At 40.9% G+C, this 19,832-nt stretch overlaps 1 protein-coding gene across 2 annotated transcripts; it reads left to right on the top strand.

Moving 5' to 3' along the window:
• The first annotated feature begins 301 nt into the window (after positions 1 to 301).
• Positions 302 to 15,193, top strand: cmtm7 (CKLF-like MARVEL transmembrane domain containing 7). Of its 2 annotated transcripts, XR_004569160.1 has the most exons (6): positions 302 to 503; positions 4,783 to 4,959; positions 6,269 to 6,367; positions 6,754 to 6,835; positions 7,193 to 7,328; positions 12,581 to 15,193. XR_004569160.1 is itself a non-coding variant. In XM_034217935.1 (5 exons), exons 1-5 carry the CDS (start codon positions 384 to 386, stop codon positions 7,204 to 7,206), a joined length of 492 nt encoding a protein of 163 aa, XP_034073826.1. In that variant the 5' UTR covers positions 302 to 383; the 3' UTR covers positions 7,207 to 15,193. The 2 variants fall into 2 exon arrangements, 1 of the variants encoding a protein (XP_034073826.1); XM_034217935.1 differs by having other exon boundaries at positions 7,193 to 15,193.
• The last annotated feature ends 4,639 nt before the right edge of the window (positions 15,194 to 19,832 follow it).

The following is a 19,832-nucleotide window of genomic DNA, read 5'->3' as shown; positions in this document are numbered from 1 at the left end:
CCACACACTCACGCTCACACACACCGGGAGACAGGAAGTTTCCTTCAAAATAAAATAACCAAAACTTTCACCTTTTTAAAAGCCTGACTTGTTTTCTTGTAAAAACGAATTGGTAATTGTACACTGCAGTATTTCTACTGCTACTGGAGTATGAGATCTGAGTGTTTACCACGCTACAATCTTAATTAGTTCATCTAAAAGTGAAAATGCACATTTGTAAAAGTCTCACTCCCTCCTGTTTCAGGGCTTTTACTCTGAAATCCTTCCCCGGAAGTTTCCCTGTTTATTCGGTTGCCTTGACTCGGGTGTGACTGTCTGTAACGGAACCGACCCTCCTGCTGCAGTTTAACCTGGGTTAACACTTTATTTATCCCGAGTAGTTTATGGACAGCATGTCGCACACCGTCATCACCACCTCGACCACCGGCAGGACGTCCGGGGACGGAATGCTGAACCTGGGCTACACCCGGACCATCCCGGGGCTCCTGAAGATAGGGCAGATGGTGAGAAACAACCCGGGATAACATGCTCTTTACTCGGGATAACCCAGGGTCTGTGCCCACCGATACCTCCGGAGGTGTTGGCCGGTAGCTTCGCAGTTAACACGCAGTTCATATAGAGACAGAGGGGTTGCATTTTATGGGAAAAGTGTTAAATGTATGTTTTTTTTAATGGACCCTGGTTGTTTATATCGGTCATGGTTGCACATTTCCACTGAACTATTTTACTTTTTGTCTCAATAAGCATAGTTTTCTTAAAGTATCGACTGTTACCTTCAAACCTTGTATAGAATATCCTCATCATTTCCAAAAAAAGCTATTTAAATTAGTATTTTGTATCAAAATACCTAATTTTATTGTTATTTTAAACACACTGATGTGAATACTGCTGTGCAGAGGTGGAAAATACATTTAAGTACTGTACTTAAGTACAATCATGAAGTACTTCTACTGTTCTTGAGTATTTCCATCTAATGCTAAATCACGTAATTTTACTCCACTACATTTATTGATTAGTTTTATTTATTAAGCTTTAGTGACGTTTCAGATTCTGCATTAAAAAAACACGTGATAAACTTTGAAAATAATGCATCTCGATTAAACTAGTGGACGAACTGTTGAAGGTACAATAACATGCAATTTACCCGGGATAACATGCACTTTACCCTGGATAACATGGCCTTTACCCGGGATAACGTGCACTTTACCCTGGATAACATGGCCTTTACCCGGGATAACATGGCCTTTACCCGGGATAACATGCACTTTACCCTGGATAACATGGCCTTTACCCGGGATAACATGCACTTTACCCGGGATAATATGCACTTTACCCGGGATAACGTGCACTTTACCCTGGATAACATGGCCTTTACCCGGGATAACATGCACTTTACCCGGGATAACGTGCACTTTACCCGGGATAATATGCACTTTACCCGGGATAACGTGCACTTTACCCGGGATAATATGCACTTTACCCGGGATAACGTGCACTTTACCCTGGATAACATGGCCTTTACCCGGGATAACGTGCACTTTACCCGGGATAATATGCACTTTACCCGGGATAACGTGCACTTTACCCTGGATAACATGGCCTTTACCCGGGATAACGTGCACTTTACCCGGGATAACGTGCACTTTACCCGGGATAACGTGCACTTTACCCAGCTCACCTTGTCTGAGGCCTTATAGCATTTTTAACAATGTTTCTCCTGCAACTTCTTATTTATGTAATACTTCTACGTCCTCCTTCAGTCTATAGGACATATAATAAATAATATCCTTAACATACAAATATATCTCACATGGAGGCCATTTATCTGCAGAATTATATTCATTTTTTATACTTTAAGTACAATTTATCTTAAAGGTCCCATGTCATGCTTTTCCGGTTCGTCCCCTTGTGTGTTATGAACAGGGGTGCACATAACTTTTTTGCCCTGGTTCTCAAAGGAGCACCTGGAGATGTTGCTTGGTGCTCATCCTTAAAATGAAATAAACCATAACTTTTGAGGGGGTCTTGACTTTATTTGCCAGACACACGGCACAGAACACACATGCAGGTGAACACAGAACACACATGCAGAGGTGAACACAAGACAACATTAGCACGACCAGTAATCCTACAAGCTGTCATCACTTCCCTCCTGACTGTTCTCCTCTCTGTCTTCCTCTCTGTCAGACATGGTAGCTGATGATGTAGGCCTACTACTTCCTCTCTGGTTGAGTCTGTGATTAGCTGCTTGCATCCACAAGTCAACAGCTGGGTTTGGGTCGAAAGTCTCTGTTGTGATCATCTTAGACAAGTGGATGTAATCAAATAAGTATGTGAACATAACCAATAACCTACCATAGCCAATAACAAATGAATGTAACTTATTTTATTTGTGTTGTTCATTCATATCTTATTTTACCTTAACATTTATTTATTTATGCATTTTTTTTTATCTCTCCAGTTTTAAAGGATATTTTTGGTTACTAACCTATAGTATACATTGGAATGATTTTAAAACCTGTTTATCCCAATAATTACAAAGGAGTGCCTTGGAAATATGTGTTAACATAAATTGTTACCAAACCGTTTGAACTTAGACTAAAGTGAACTATCTAAACACTCAGAGTCCTTTACCTCACTGAGCTGTAGTTATCAGCCTCTCAGTCTGACTGGAGAGGACTCTCCCTCCACATCATTGTAGAAACATCTTCTTCTTCTTCCGTTAGAGCAGCTAGCACCAGATTCTAATAACAACAGCGCTGGTACCGGTGCACCCTCCCTCTCTCCCTCGCATTTTGGCTGTGAGCTGCGGGCGCCAGATAAGCCAACATCCCCCATTTTCATCACTTACAGCGCCCATCGTACAGGGCAAATGAAAGGTGGAACCGGGGTGAAAAGGGTGTTACATTTACTTAATTATGAATATCGTTACATCAAGGCCAAAAATTAGGATGAGCCCCAACGGTCAAAATGTTTTTTTCCCTCCCAGAACTGCCAGCGCAGCACCTCCCCAGATCTGGCACCCTAGGCGAACATCTAGCCAGAGCTACGGGCCGGCCCTGAGTTCATATCATGGTTCATATGCAACTCGCAAATATCTTTCTCTCTCTCTCATCTCTCCTCTCTCCTCTATTTTCTCTTCTCTCTCCTCTATTTTCTCTTCTCTCTCTCCCTCTCTCAATGTTGGTACGCAAATGCGCTTTGTTTCAAATGACCCGGTGCTCTTTTTTTGGCGCAGGTGCGCATGCGCACCTGCGCACCAGTTATGTGCAGCCCTGGTTATGAAGGTGTTTCTGCATGTAAACGGTCTGCAGTCACAAACCCTCAAAGTGCACCCTGTAGCGAGTAAAACTCTAACACAGAGAAGACCTGTCTGTGCTGCCCCAGAACGCCTCGTTGGACATTTCTCTTTGTCCATTTTTTACTTCCTGGGTACAGTGACGTGCCCGTACCCAAATGGACCCATCGGTCCAAATGGAACAATCCGTGGAGCCGTTACGTTACGTCCGCGGAGCCGCTAGTCCATTTGGACCAATCCACGGACTTCCTCACACACACTCAATCTTTTCTCAACTGCAGCTCCGCCGATTTCTCCTCCCTGAGACGGCGGGACGCGGCGAGGCTGTGAGTCGGTGTGTGAGCACACACACAAACTCCCAGCCACGCTGCGGGTGTGTGTGTGTGTGTTTGGGCTGGGTTTCGCTGTGTCTCGCTGTCTCGCAGACGGCCACTGGGCTCACAGGGAGGGGGGGGCAGGAGCTCCAACAAGCCATGTAGGACAGAGAGTGAATACACAGACTATACAGAGATGCTGTTTGAGAAACCAATGTGAGTTTGGAACATTGAACAATGTACATCTATTCTAGTAGACCTCAACAATGGAACTATGATCAGTGGAAATGGCCATGACACGGGACCTTTAATAATACTTCTGTGCTTTTACTCCGTTGTTCAGGACGTTTACTTGCACATTTTAATACTAATAGTTCAGGTGAAAACTTTAATGTTGGACTGAATATTTATACTTTTACTTTGCACATGTATAACATCTCAGTACTTCTTCCTTCTCTGCTGCTGAGTGTTAACGTGTTTACTAAAACATAATCATCTGGATCAAAGACAGCAGCAGTTTACTGAAGGAATGATACGTAATAGAATATTTAAATCTCAAGTTTATTACAATTAAAATATAAAACAAACAGTCAATTCAATTAGAATGTGTTCACAGACACACACACACACACACACACACACACACACACACACACACACACACACACACACACACACACACACACACACACACACACACACACAGGAGATAGCTCGACGAATGAAACTCAACAATTGTTTTTCTGAAGATTCAGCAGAATTGTATTTATTTATTACAGGATAAAAAAACAATAACTACTTCTTGTCATACTCTGTAAAGCACTTTGGGCTGCGTCAAGCACGAAAGGTGCTATATAAATAAAGTTTATTATAAATAAAGTTTATTATAAATAAAGTTTATTATAAATAAAGTTTATTATAAATAAAGTTTATTATAAATAAAGTTTATTATGTGTGTGGTAACAATATAATAGTAATGTATCCTAGAAGGGGGGGGGGCATGTAAATAGTAGCATGACCTTAAAGAAGTAGAAAGGGGTGTTGGCTGACCCGAACCCACCTTTGACCTTTAAACCACTTTTCTTTTCACTTCCCCACAGTCTGATGGTTAACCCCGTTGTAAGGCTCCCTTTATGTTTCTCACGCCGCGCTGTGCTTCCCGTCCTGCAGGTGGCGCTGCTCGTGGCCTTCCTCTGTGTTCGCTGTGCGCGGGGCTGGCCCAGCTGGGCGGCCTTCCAGTTCTTCGAGGTGGTGTCGCTGTGGTTCTTCATCGCCTTCCTCCTCTTCTTCCTCATGCACCTGTTCCGGCTGCAGGCCAAGATGCCCTGCTTCAACTGGCCTCTGACGGTGAGACCTCTTAGAAGCACCTTTCTTTATTACCATGAACACACACACTAATTTGACTTAATGCCACACACACGGATATATGCTGCCACGGATATAAAATGTGCATTCATCCGCCGCTGAAAATAGTCCCAATAAAATGCGCTCCAGTGTTGATTTAATGAAGGAAAAGTGGAGAGAAGCAAACTGAGAGGGTTTCTAAATCAGACACATGCTGAAGGGGATATGTAAGAGTTTACACAACCAGATGTCATTCATGTTCTTAACTTTCTAATAAAGCTTCAAATGTCATTTTCATTAAAGCAAGAAAATAGGATGTTTTGTTGTTCAAATAAAAATAGCCTACAGTAGAGACATTTTACAGCAAATACAACAACAGAGATTGTTCAGAATATCAGTATGAGAAAAACGACACCCTCTGTCCTTAGACCCTCTGTCCTTAGACACTCTGTCCTTAGACACTCTGTCCTTAGAATAATACCGTTAATAATAGTATTGTGTGGATCTGTTAGTTCAGCTGCGTAGCTCTCTTTGTGAGGCAAAATAAACACTTTCTTAAAGCGCACTCAAATATGAAATGCAGAAATGAAACGACCGGACGTGGCTAACAGCACTGAGTCGGAGTCAGAGAGTATATAATGATGGTATTTATATTGCACATGTTATATAGCAGAGAGTCAGGGTTCGAGTTATAATCGGAGCTTTATGGGGATCTTTAAAACTAAAGCAACACACACACACACACACACACACACACACACACACACACACACACACACACACACACACACACACACACACACACACACACACAACACACACACACACACACACACACACACACACACACACACACAGAGCAGCCCTCTACTTGCTACAAACTTAAATATGAAAAGGTTCAACTAGCACACACACACACATCTCGGCTCGCGCAGCACGCTCACAGGCATCGATTGCACACCTTGGAGGTGCAGCGCAGGCATATTGTCTTCAAGAGAGAATACGGTGCGTAGTTATTTTGGGAAACATGTTTTTCTTTCATTTACCTCGTTAATGTAAATAATACTGGTAATGGTTGTTGGTAACAGATGTGTCACAGATGTGTCATTCCACTGCTTTAGGAGCTCAGACCCTCCTTATGGGAGCTCAACTCCCACATGACTCCAACCCTGCAGAGAGTGTGTGATGATGGTGCTGTGGAGGTTCTCCTGACTGAAGGGGGAGGAGTTATAGAGTTTGATGGGAGTAGACTGAATGTTGAGATGATGTTACGATGTGTTTGATGATGAGTCTTGTGCTCGCTGTGCTTCAGGAGTTCTTCCACTACTCGGTGGGGGTCGTCCTCGTGTGCATCGCCTCCATCGTGGCGGCAGTGAAGGCGGGGGGGGTTTCTGCGCTGGTGGTGTCATCGGTACGACACACACACACACACACACACACACACACACACACACACACACACACATTCAAACAGCTGGAACTAAATGAGATGTGTGTGTGTGTGTGTGTGTGTGTGTGTGTGTGTGTGTGTGTGTGTGTGTGTGATGTGTGTGTGTGTGTGTGTGTGTGTGTGTGTGTGGTGTGTGTGTGTGTGTGTGTGTGTGTGTGTGTGGTGTGTGTGTGTGTGTGTGTGTGTGTGTGTGTGTGTGTGTGTGGTGTGTGTGTGTGTGTGTGTGTGTGTGTGTGTGTGTGTGTGTGTGTGTGTGTGTGTGTGTGTGTGTGTGTGTGTGTGTGTGTGTGTGTGTGTGTGTGTGTGTGTGTGTGTGTGTGTGTGTGTGTGTGTGTGTGTGTGTTTAGGTGTTTGGCTTCATCGCCACGTTCCTGATGGCGGTCAGTTTGTGGACGACCTACAGCGTGAGCTGCGGCCCTCACCAGACCGGTACCTCACCTTTAATATTTATCTCATTTCCTACTTCCTTGCTTACTCTCATCCGTCCTTGCTCTTTTACTTCCTTCCTTCTTTCTATCTTAGCCTCCATTCTAGCTTCCTTCCTTCCTTCCTTCCTACCTTTCTTCCATCTTTCTTTCTCTTAACTTTCTTTCTTTCTTACTATCTTACAATGCTTTCTTCCTTTCATCCTTCCTTTTTCCCATCCTTCCTTCTATCCTAACTATAACCCTTCCTTCCTTTCTTCTATTTCTTGTTTCCTTTTCCATTGCTTTTGGGTCCTTTCTACGTTCCATCATGTCATTGTATACTTCCTTCCTCGCCTCCTCGCCTCCCCCCCCCCTCCAGGTGCAGTAGTGTAAGCAGCGTTTCATCATGAAGCAACCAGACAGCTGTGTTTGCAGTTTGCTGTGTCCCGGTCCATTTTCTGCCTAGCAACCACCCGGATCATTCACCTGATTGGATCAGAATCATTCCTGCAGAGGTAATGGAACAGCTGATCCAGGACCAGCTGTCGTTTTCTACAAGCTGAAGCGTAAATATCCCGATCATCCCGGTAGAAACCCCGACAGGACGGCAGTCTCAGTGTTCCTCAGAAACCCAGAATACATTTAGATTCCCTCTCTGACTTCAGAAGTCACATTTACATGTTAAAGGTGCTCAGTAATCATCAGTGTATTAATAGAATCAGTATCAACAAATGACACAGCAGTGCACCTTGTATTGTCCTCACAACTACATTTCCCATCATGCCTGCTGCTTCCCGCCCTAAATTTCCCTCTAAAAGCTAAACATGTCGTTTTTTAATGTTCCTTCCTTCCACCACCTGCTTTCAAATATATGGAGAAGCTTTTTTAGGACAGTTGAAGCTGTGTTTGAGCTCTAATAGTCTAATAGGACAGAGCCGTCTTCCTGTTGTGTGCCATAAAACAATCACAACCTTTTCCCGCCAAAATACAAATCCAGCCGATTTCCCGCCAAAATCTCACAAGTCGTAGTTCAGCCTCCGTCACGCGTCGTCATTTTGTTGCACATTTTCTGTGGTTTACATTAAATAGCTTGAATTTATCGATTCAAATAATTCAATCTTACTTTTATTCTTCAGTAAAAAAAAAACACTCTGGACCACTCTTTTTTATACTCACGTTTCTTAAATGCTCAACACTCAAATGGTGCACAGTATAGCCCTGTTAGCCCGCTATGCTAATGTTTGCTAGCACACTTTGGATGCTCATTCTTCTGTGCTAACAATCATTAACAAGCTAACATTTTACAGAAAAATAACCTGCATGCTAATGACTTTGTTAGCATGTTAAAACATTACTCAGGGGCTAATACTTAAGTGTGCTAAAAAAAACATACAATAGCATGCTAAAAAACTAATTCTGTGAATTGAAACAAAAAGAAACATTAGCATGCTAACACAATGCAAACAAACAACACGGAAAAGTGCTTCACTTGCAATTAAAAGAAAAGTCTGGTGATGATTGATATTTCTGTTAGTCAACGAATCCCATGTGCAGAACCAAACCAACAATGATTTAGAAAACAACAACAACAATTATCTTGCCTTCATTTAGCGACAAATATGGATTATATCGCTGCTGAAAATGGTCCCAAAAAAATGCAGATTTCCTTTAAGATTTAAGAGGAAACTATCTCACACACACACACACACACACACACACACACACACACACACACACACACACACACACACACACACACACACACACACTATCTGACAGGAAACACAACGTTTTAAGATGTTCTGCACATGAGGTTTTTTGACAACAAGAAAAACAGAATACCACCAGTGATAATCCTCAAGCAGTAACCTCAGTACTGTTTTAAATGAAAGTGTGCCATTGATTTGAGATATTAACAACATGAACCAAACCGTCTTCCATCGGGGCGCGGCTCCCGTGACACATCTCATAACTTCCTGTGGAAATCGATCGGCTGCAGTTCAGAATCAAAGGGCGGCATTTATTACAGTTCCTCTCACATTCAGGACAGACTCTACTGTCCTCGGTGCTTTTACAGAATAAAACTGCTCGTCATTTAAATCCAAATTCACTCAAAATGTTTCAGAAAGCACATCATTTCTTATTGACTGCAAAAAAAGAGAGCAGTTTCCATATTAAACTCAAAAAGTTATAATGATTTCTATGGAGCAAATGTTTGAAAAGGATTGTGGAAATCTGTTGGCACGGATTCATGAAGTTCCCGCACATATACCTAAAGTAAAATATAAAGGATGTAAATGGCAACGTACACATGAATATTTAACTATTTTGTACATTTTAATACACGTGGATTTATTGAATGTACGCACGCATTTGAAACGCTTATGCATGGATTGTATAACATGGAGAATAATAACTGACTGCTAAAAAGATAAACAACAGATTAATAAATCAAACATTTAGATAAAAATCTACGCACAGATTAATAAAACATATGCATGCGATGAATACACACATGGATTATAAAACATACTTCTAAATTGTACGACATAAAATGTATTTACGGTGGATTTTAAAAGTATATATTGATTAATGAATTGTATTTACAGATAAAGAACACATGCATGAATTGATTAAATGAATGCACAGATTATATGGAATACTGATTTAGATTAAAAGCACTCAATTATAGTCATCCTTAAAAGGCTTTACAGTGATGTATTATTCAATTGTCCTTCTGACGACATAAGAGCGAATATACTATCGACTGGGGTCGGAAAAAATAGTGAAAATACAACAAATATCCGATTTGATGCACGTAAGAGAAACAGAGGTCCCACTTCTCTGTTAAAGCACAACACGTCTCCAGATACCTGGTCTCTACCCAACCCTCACATTTTATAGTATTTTCACTATTCGTCTGACTTTGAAATAGTAATCCGTGCACAGATTTCCACGTCACATGACTCCCAGCTCCGTAGATTTCTGACCAATCAGAGGATCTGTGCCATTAAGCCGAAGTTATGTTGACGGTACGACACGGTTTGCAGTTTATCTTTTAGTTCAACAAACATTTCTGACGTGCTGAATATTTGATTTATGTTTTAAAGCACACGGCTGCAGACTTTGAACGACTCTCTGATCATGTTCAATTAGCTTTTAGCTTGGCTACCCGATTCTCCCTCTATAATGACTGTTATTTTTAAAAGGCACGTGCATTACTGACACTAAAACAACACCTCTTTCCAAGCCCTGAAAGTTAAATGTCTTTTAAACATTAGCTGCTTCTAGCTTCGTCTTAAATTAGCATAACATGTTTGAACTTGAATTAGAGATCTTAAAAAAGAGTTCAATAATATGATGATCGTGACGTTCTAGTCAATGAAGTACGTACGAAACGTTTCATATTTAAAAATAAAATGTGCTAATTGTAGGATGTTTGACTATGTTTTGACTAAGACTAGTTTGCTATCAACTGTTAGCATATTAGCAAAAGAGATCACTTGAATCCACCTGCTCTGAAGGGATGAAGTAAAAAATGTATTTAATGTAAGTATTGGTAAGTAACAAGCTTGCATAACTTGGCCCCTCAGTAAAAGTAGAGCTTTATTAACTGTAACAGAAGATAGGTGGATTGGGAGAACTAAATTAGCACTGCTAACGCTAATCTTAACCTAGCTAAATCCTCCTTTGAGCATAAAATGAGGTAAAACTTAGATAACTAGCCTTAGGTAACTAGCCTTAGCTAACAAGCTAAACAAGCTATTTTAGTCTAACTTGGCACCACTGTTCATGATAACATCGCGCTTACTTAGCTAAACCTTTTCCTCGTTGTTTTTTAAACAGAAATCTATCTGTTAGCAGCGGAGACATGTTTGTAGAATTAAAACTGATATGTAAATATGGCTGCTGGAAAACTGAGGCTGTGTTTGAGTGAGAAACTTTCTGACATTTCTTGCTTCAAAACTCTACAATTGTTGATCCACAGATAACTGCCTTACTGTTGATCAGATGCCAAAAATATGAGAGTAAAACTTTGGACTTTGCACTGAATGTGTCCTCTTACATGCGTCCAAAGCAGCTCCGATTACAGAATGAAGGATTTATGTCTAATCTGACTTAGAGTCGAGTGTTTCTCTTTGACTCTGGCCATGTTAAAGGTTTACTGGTGAATTATAATGGATTTAAATAGAGCTTATTGCCTAACTTCTGGTGCGTTCCCTACAGCCCCGACACACTGTGTGATGGCAGCGGTCTGACAGAATAACAACTTCACACTGTGAGATTAGTAATATCACATTTTGGTTGATCCGTAACCGATAATGCAATGAATGTAAATACAACATTTTGAACACAAAAACTGACCAGTGAAAACCGCTGTGAAGCCAGCATACAGAAACTAATTATTTAAATAAAAGCTGACCTGATTCAATTGCTCTTTTCAATTCACGTAAAATGACCTTGTTAATTCGACAGAAACCACAAACCCTAAACTACGTTGTCTTTGCTGCCACCATTTGCATTTTCTCAACTTTTTACAATTTTAGGAAAGTTTGAAAGTTGAATGAACAAAGCTTCACTGCCTTCCTATAGTTTGGTTTTATGATTACCTGTTCATGGGTGCTAGTTTACCAAATGTGGGTTAATAAAGCGAACAACAACATATTTCATAATTAGAGATTACATTTTTTGTAAGGCTCTCAATAGATCAGGTTTAAGTGCAAGCCTCCGGAAGGAAAGGCTAATCAGAGCCAATGTAGTCCAGTTTTATAGAAGTCTATGAGAAAATGACCCTAATGCTCTCTTGATTTATTACCTAACGTTTTCCTGATGAGTTTATAGTCTCAATCTCTAGTTTCAAGTATTCTTCAACACAGCATGATGTTCATTTAGTCAATGGGGTAAAATAGACGATAAAGCAGCCGATGCTTTAGGGCGGGGCTAGCTGTGATTGACAGGTTGTTGCCACACTCTTAGCTCTTCGCAGTTGAAGTTTTCACTTCCTGAAACGTCATTTTGGTCGCCTGAAAATATCTTGTTCAGCGTGTCATGGCCTGGCTCTTGGCCATAACAAAAGCGTGGAAAGGACAAGATATAAGAAAATATATTTATTACAATAACCCAACGTTAATCAAAACTAACATAAAGGCAAGTCAAAAGCATAAACGAAGTGGCTGCTCTCCCAAAACAGGTCCTCCGTGGAGAGAGACTCTGGCTCAGGCCTTTTACTCCTCCGGTACCGGCAGCCAGGTGTCCTCAATCAACACTGACACAGACAAAGGGAGAACATTAAAGGGCCACACACACACAACAGGAGATATCAAAGCAGGGGTCGTCACAAGCGGCCAAAAACCAATATGGAAAAGGCAAAACAAATCCAAACTAAAAGGCTTTAAAACGAAAGACCACGTCCTTTTGTTGATTACAGGCTTTGATCAGATCGCAATACAATCAGATGTTACACAACCATATTAGACTGAATACAATTTGTTCTCATTCGGGTCCCAGAGTCACATCTTGTCTCCTAAATATCTCAACAGGCGTCTTAAAGTTAGTGGAAGTATCTCACAGTGTGATCTTAAAACACCATTTTGGATTAACCGCCAAAGATCTCAGCTCGTCTTCCCTCACGATCGTCAGCTTTTACCCGAGGCCGCCCAGAATCACACAGTGTGTACGCGGGGGTTTCCAGTTCAACACCATTATAGTCACACCTATTTCAAAGCTGTTTTCTACAAAGCTTTACATTGCTGAGTTTCACTTTCAGATATTGATGTTGCTTCCTGGTCCCAGATGTTCACATGCTGTGTATTTGCTGCTTCACTGTACTGTATTTACATTTTGGTCTGGACCAGTTTGACATTTGAAGGACTTATTTTATATTATCGATGCACTGATAAAATGTAAAATGCTGATACCATGTTTAGTTAGTTGATTAATGAACTCTTGATTTGTATAATAAGGACCCTGCATTTGTTTAATACCACTGGACACAAAGACATGAGACCTTTTGAGATTTTAGTCAGCGTGCTTTGATTTGTTTTTAAGATTTTTTGTATTTTTATTGTGTAACTTTTGATATACCAGGTTTTTCCATCAGTATCTGCCCACGGTCCAGTTTTGGTATTGAATTTTGATTTTTTTTTTTATTGGTGCATCCTTAATTTTATATATTGCTGCCTGGAGGTTTTGTCTGGAACCAGAATGAATCAGAGTGTTGCTCCTCAGATAAAGAAATACTGTGACTATCAAAGACGATTAGCACACGATTCCTTCTGGCTCCAGGCCGGACAGAAGCAGACTGTTTACATTATTTATTTTCTGCATGGTTGTATTTTCTGATGCTTTATGATGCCATCTGTTCTCACTGATGCAAAGTGACCCTGTGAGGCGGTGAGTCCACTGGGAGATCCAGAAGGCTGAACTGGTTTGAAATGTGATGCGTAAAGATCCCGGACTATCATGAGGCGTTGTCTGGGATGGGAAGGACATTTCACAGTAATCCAGTTTTTCAGATGGGTGTAAAGTTAGAAGAAAGACTCTCCAAAAACAAGTCGGAAATAATGAAAACAAGGTATTTTCACTTTAAATAAGTAGAACAATCTGCCAATAGAACAAGTGAAAATGTGCTTTCTTCAAATAAGAAGGGATATTTAGATAAATCAGATCTTGTTATTAGATGAAAAGTTATTAAAAAAAGTTTCATCTGAAATACAACTCAAAATAAGATGTTTTGACTTAACAAGATGATGCAATGTCTAAAACCAAGACCCTATCTCACTGCAGTGTTACTTCTGAAGTTAGTGTGTCTTATATCAGGTGTAAAGATATATTCTGACTAGATATTAGGCAAATACACTTGGCAAGATTTCAAGTTTTTGTAGTGAATAACGTTAAACTAGAGATGGTGTGGGATGTCTTTATTTTATTCCCTATGCTTTGTACTTTATAAGAAGGAATGTGTACAACTTTCAGGGTAAATGAAGGCTTGTTTAGTCTCTTAAAGTTTGAGTTAATTATCTACCTTGATACAATACGATGGGATGGTGAGAAACAACATTTCGACCCCCCTTTCTGTATAACAAAAATTGATGAATGAACAATAAAGTTGACTTGGACTTTGATATGTCCATCCATCCATCTTCTACCGCTGATCCGGTGTCGGTTGTGTGGTGCAGTGATGACGTGTTTCCAGGACCATTTAACAAACATTAAATTCAACTTATTGTCATTTCAGGATTGACTTTAGTCTAACCTTATGAAATTGTCGGACCCTTGATCTGCGATTTCATGGTTATCATTCATATTCGCCGTTCAGGAAAAGGTTAAGGTCAGAGACAATGTTAATATGTTATTCTGGTTTCATAGAGATTGTTAGCAGAAGTTGACGATACATTAAAGCTAAAGTTCCGTGTAGATGCTGTTCTGGAACTTTTGATGGTATCATAATCGGTTAAAGCAGGGTTACACGCACGAGGAATTTGCTTTGGTATAAGTGGTGCATACAGAGACACAGAAAGTAGAATACGTAATCACGTTATCTTCCGATCTTCTCTTAGCTCTATCGTCTAAGAACTCTATCGTCCAGTTCTTCGACAATGAGCTTGACATTCAAAACACATTGATGGAATGATATCTGCCGGGATAGATCGCGTGATACCGTAGAAAGTTCCAGAACAGATACTGAATGGACCCTTATGTGAGAATGTTTCGTCAACTTTCCAAAAGTCATCGAAAGGAAAGATAGGAATCAAGAGAGTCTTTCAATTTAGGATTTTAATGGAAGAGAAGTCAATGTGTTTTTGTTTTGTTACTTTCTTACTTTACACCCATCCAATGTCACGTTACACACCTTGAACGTTGTGTAAGAAGAGTGTGTACAAACTTTACAAACCTCTATGTGACGGAAATGTCCGGATTCTGTGAGATGTCAGTCCACTTTTCTAGATCAGTGCTACTAGCAAATCAGCTAAAACATGAACAAAAATGGTGGTTCAAACAGGAAGAGCCCAGTGGACTCCTGAGCGTTCAGATTATTTCTGTTTTTCTCCAAAGTGCCTTAATGTTCTGTTGATGTAAAGATCGGGTCATTAACCTGCAGTGTGCAAGCTAATGGGCCGACTTTGTTTCAGCGAGGAAACAGAAAAACTGAAGACAATGAAACCAATTTAAAATGTTGAGGTTTGTGACGGTTGGGGGGAGAGAAATTACGTGATTTCATTTAGTTTTAAAAAGAGAAAAGATGTCCACAGTATTATTATAAGTCACATCACAAAGAGCTCACATGACTTGTGTTGTTTTTCTACATTTTTTAAAAGTGTGTTTAGACTACAAGTTGTGGTTTGTTGCATGTTGTAAATTAAAGGCTCATTGCACCATTTCCGTGTCACGATGATTTCAAGTTTGTGCAAAATGCAATCAATGTCAAATAAGAACATTATTGTAATTGTACTTTAAACGGCGCTTCATCCAGACATCTACAGGCAGACTTTAAGGGCTTTTTAAAACATGTAACCCTCAGTAGACTCACTATAAAACCCAATCAGACATTTCCTCGAATGCTTATTTATCCCCTTGTTTTCACACACACACACACACACACACACACACACACACACACACACACACACACACACACACACACACACACACACTGTACACACATACACACTTATGTCACATTTGGGGACGCACATCTTTACACCCCCCCTTAGGGGACACCACTTTCTGAAGGGGTTAGAGAGATGCTGGTAAGTGGAAAGTATTACTGGGAGTGCCCACATTATCAAAATCATTTTTTGAATTTGTAGAGTTTCTCATTGGTCATGATATTAATGAACACATTCTTTAGAGATGTTTTGAAAAGTCATAATTTTTGCCATTTATCATCAATAATCCGGTCATATGATACTGAGGCCTTAGTCATAACAGGTACTTTTGCTTCAGTCAGATTTTGAATGCAGGACTTTTACTCGTAACAGACTATTTTTACACTTTTTGTAATATTTACGCATTTGCTTCTTTAGTTGAATTTAAGATATGCTATATGTATTTATACCATTTTGGTCTGATCGAGACGTGAACCGGCAATGATGGAAAATTGTAAAACATCTGAAGTCGCTCAACCTTTTTCAGCTTTTGGCTAGCGCAGTTATTGTCTCCCCACAAGCAGAACACCTTCAATTAGCTTTTATGCAAAGTTCCCACGTTCTCTTCAATCTCGTTAATGAACACTTTAGTTTAGAGTTGATAAACATGATTAATTTAAGAGGTACTGGCCCTTTAAATCTGTGCCCCCTCTTCCTGCTGCTTGTAGTTTATTTGTATGAATGAATAATAATAATAATGGGTTCCATTTATAAAGCACTTCATATTTGATTTAAAATCCCGAAGTGCTACAAGTAGTGAGCATGAACAGTATAAATAAACATTACACAACACGGTAGAATTAATAAAAAGCAATACAAAAATAAATAAAAGGGTGATAAAAAGGTCTATGGCTCTTTTGAAGAGATGGGTTTTGAGGCCATTTTTAAAAGCCTCCACGGTCTGGTGCTCTCATTTGAGTCTCATCAATGATCTCTCTGTCCACTTCTCCTGTTTTTAATGCTCAAAAAGTAGAGAATAATTAACGTTAAACAACATATTCATTTGTCCAATGTGTGTGAGTGTGTGGTGTGTGTGTGTAGGCAGGGCATGATGAGAAATCTGACTCACTTCCCCCTCGAGCTCGCTTCATGAGGCGAAAAGATTTCCTCTAAAAACAAACATGACTTAAGGAGCTGTTTTTAAATCTTTATTCACATGCTAACAAACTTTATCCAACTCATTGCATCAGTTCATTTTGTAAAATAAATTTAGAAGAACAAGGAAATTAAAATATAAAAAATCTATGTCTCTTTTTCTTATTATTACTAATTGTTCTATCCACTGTAGTTAAGGTTAATAACAGTTTCATATAAACAACCAATGGCTCTACGGTAAGACATGTAGATTATTCGAAGTAGAAACACACACACATAAAGATAACATCCCATAATGTGCAGCTGCCATCTAACTAATGCTAAAGGAACTGAGGAAGGGTCGCCCCCTGCTGGAACAAACCTGAATAACAACATAAACAAATGATTTAAAGAGGCCCTGTTCTAAAACTGTCAACATAGTCTGAGGCTTTGAGGTTTTCCATTTCACTAATGCTCAACTTTAACTTCGTACACACCGGGAGGGGGGGGGGGGGGGGGGGGGGCCTAGGAGTATGGACAGTTTGTTACTGTGTAACGGGGGGAGTTAGGACCATCAGCGTCAGTTAGGGTCACTGGAATCACTTTGTTTTCAAAAGTGGTGGAGACACCTTTTTCAGATAAAAATAAAACTGCATTGTAACATTTTAGAGTCTTGAACCCGCCGGTTCTCCACAGCGACGCAGATGCAAACAATTCTAAACTACGCATTCTGGTACTCTGACAAGAAAATAAAGCAAAAAGACAACATTTTAAGAAGGCCAATCAACATTACATGCTTTTATCTAAAGCGACTTACATACTCAATACTGTGGGCAATATCCACAGGAGCACTTTGGGGTGAAGGGTCTCAGGGACACGACGACATGCAGTGGGGTTTGAACCTGTGCTCCCCTGATCCCAACACCAACGCACTAGCCCACTGCGCCACAGCCTCCCTACAAAATGCTTTTGGGTAAGGAATAATTATTTTTCCTTAACTTTGTTTCAAACCAGTGTTCTTGTTTATTACATAATAATTATAATAATACATTTCATGGATATCGTACACAAACGTTATCTCAAGGTGCTTCACAATGCTATGAGGAGAAAATAATTAAAACAAATAAAATAAAAAGTTATCTAAGAAGCATATTGAAAAAAATATGGTGATATAAAGAAATTAAAATCAAATAAAAAGGTTAAGAGCATAACAGGTTCAAATAAAAATGAATAAAATAAAGGACAGTCAGTAAAATGCGGTGCAGAACAGGTGGGTTGAGGCTTTTCTTTAAAACAGAGAGTGATGCAGAGGTCTGTTTGTTCTCTGGAAGCTGATCCTCAGACGTCTCTTTGTGTCTTTCAGAACATTTACAAGTTACACTTTTAAAAAGTGGTTGGGACAAAATTGGCAATTTCCAAAGGACCCGATTGCAGAACCCCAGACCAAAGTATTAGTTCGTAATGACTTTTATTAAACCGGCTGCAGGTATATGTATAACATCTCCCAAGGAAGCCCTCAGGAGAACTGAGGCTGACTCAGTTCAGGATGAAGAGCAGCAGGAAGGAGAGGAAGACTCACACTGGAGCACGAAGAGTGAATTTAATATCCTGATATCACTGGGGAGGGGGTTCGTCTGTGAGCAGCAAACCTCAGTTTTCTTCACTAGATGGCAGCATCGACCTGTGAACACACACACACACACACACACACACACACACACACACACACACACACACACACACACACACACACACACACACACACACACACACACACACACACACACACACACACACACACACACACACACACACACACACACACACACACACACACACACACACACACACACACACACACACACACACACACACACACACACACACACACAATACTCAATGATCAATTTCACACTCTCACTCGGTGTGGCAGAGCAACGTCTCGTTAAGAAAAAGACAGAGCTGTGTTCCCCGACTGAAGCCAATCAACAGTGTTGTTTCCCAGCATGCTTTGCAGCAGCCTCAGGTGCTAGCAGGTCCACAGAAACAGCGTTAAATCAGCTGCAGGATGCATCAGCAGCTGCAGGAATCACCTTGCTGACACACACATGTTATATTTGTTTTTTAGGTTGTTTCTTTTTGGACAATAGCAAGAGAACATGTTCAGAATCAGAATACTCTGTTTATGCTGGGATGAAAGGGATAACATAAGATAACTATAATTGTTTTAATAGTTGTATAAACGGTGTGTGTGTGTGTGTGTGTGTGTGTGTGTGTGTGTGTGTGTGTGTGTGTGTGTGTGTGTGTGTGTGTGTGTGTGTGTGTGTGTGTGTGTGTGTGTGTGGCAGCAGGAGGTTTGTTTGCAGGCAAAGCAAATCTGAGCCCAACAGAATAAAATGAAAGACCCAACAGAGACTGAAGTGCAGCCCTGCAGGACTTGATGCACTGCAGAGCTCAGGTGATGGATCAGGAGAGGGAACGAGGCTGGTTCAGAGCAGCTGTGGCCGTGTGCAAAGGAGGAAATACACACATGTCCACACACACAGGAGAGGAACACACACTCACTCATCAGCAACTCGTCCCCACACTTTTTACTTATTGAGACATTTCTACGATGGCCGACAGGTGCAAACGTGTTACAACGACCCAAACCTCTTCCATCAGGAGAAACGCGCTGCAGCTTCAGAAAGGATGCAGATATAAAAACCCAAATGTTCCAAATGAAGAAACATCTTCAGCAACTTGAGGAGACATGCAGCGTTTACTAAAAGATGCAGAAACCAAACGCTGAAGAAGCTCAAACACAACGGAGACCAGGGGACACTAAAGAGTGACGCACACAGCTGGGAGACCAGGGGACACTAAAGAGTGACGCACACAGCTGGGACACCAGGGGACACTAAAGAGTGACGCACACAGCTGGGAGACCAGGGGACACTAAAGAGTGACGCACACAGCTGGGAGACCAGGGGACACTAAAGAGTGACGCACACAGCTGGGAGACCAGGGGACACTAAAGAGTGACACACACAGCTGGGAGACGAGGGGACACTAAAGAGTGACGCACACAGCTGGGAGACCAGGGGACACTAAAGAGTGACACACACAGCTGGGAGACCAGGGGACACTAAAGAGTGACGCACACAGCTGGGAGAACCAGGAGACACTAAAGAGTGACGCACACAGCTGGGAGACCAGGGGACACTAAAGAGTGACGCACACAGCTGGGAGACCAGGGGACACTAAAGAGTGACGCACACAGCTGGGAGACCAGGGGACACTAAAGAGTGACGCACA

This window comes from Gymnodraco acuticeps, unplaced genomic scaffold (genome assembly GCF_902827175.1).
Source record: "Gymnodraco acuticeps unplaced genomic scaffold, fGymAcu1.1, whole genome shotgun sequence".
Classification (NCBI taxonomy): Eukaryota; Metazoa; Chordata; class Actinopteri; order Perciformes; family Bathydraconidae; genus Gymnodraco; species Gymnodraco acuticeps.
Note: the sequence above shows the minus strand (reverse complement) of the source record. Positions and strands in the feature narration are given on the sequence as shown.

Bases quoted from the DNA above. Each gene is read 5' to 3' on its own strand.
- cmtm7 (XM_034217935.1), top strand. From the start codon at position 384: ATGGACAGCATGTCGCACACCGTCATCACCACCTCGACCACCGGCAGG. The intron at 4,960-6,268 runs GTGAGACCTCTT...GCTGTGCTTCAG, and splicing joins GCTTCAACTGGCCTCTGACG to GAGTTCTTCCACTACTCGGT. The intron at 6,368-6,753 runs GTACGACACACA...GTGTGTGTTTAG, and splicing joins CTGCGCTGGTGGTGTCATCG to GTGTTTGGCTTCATCGCCAC.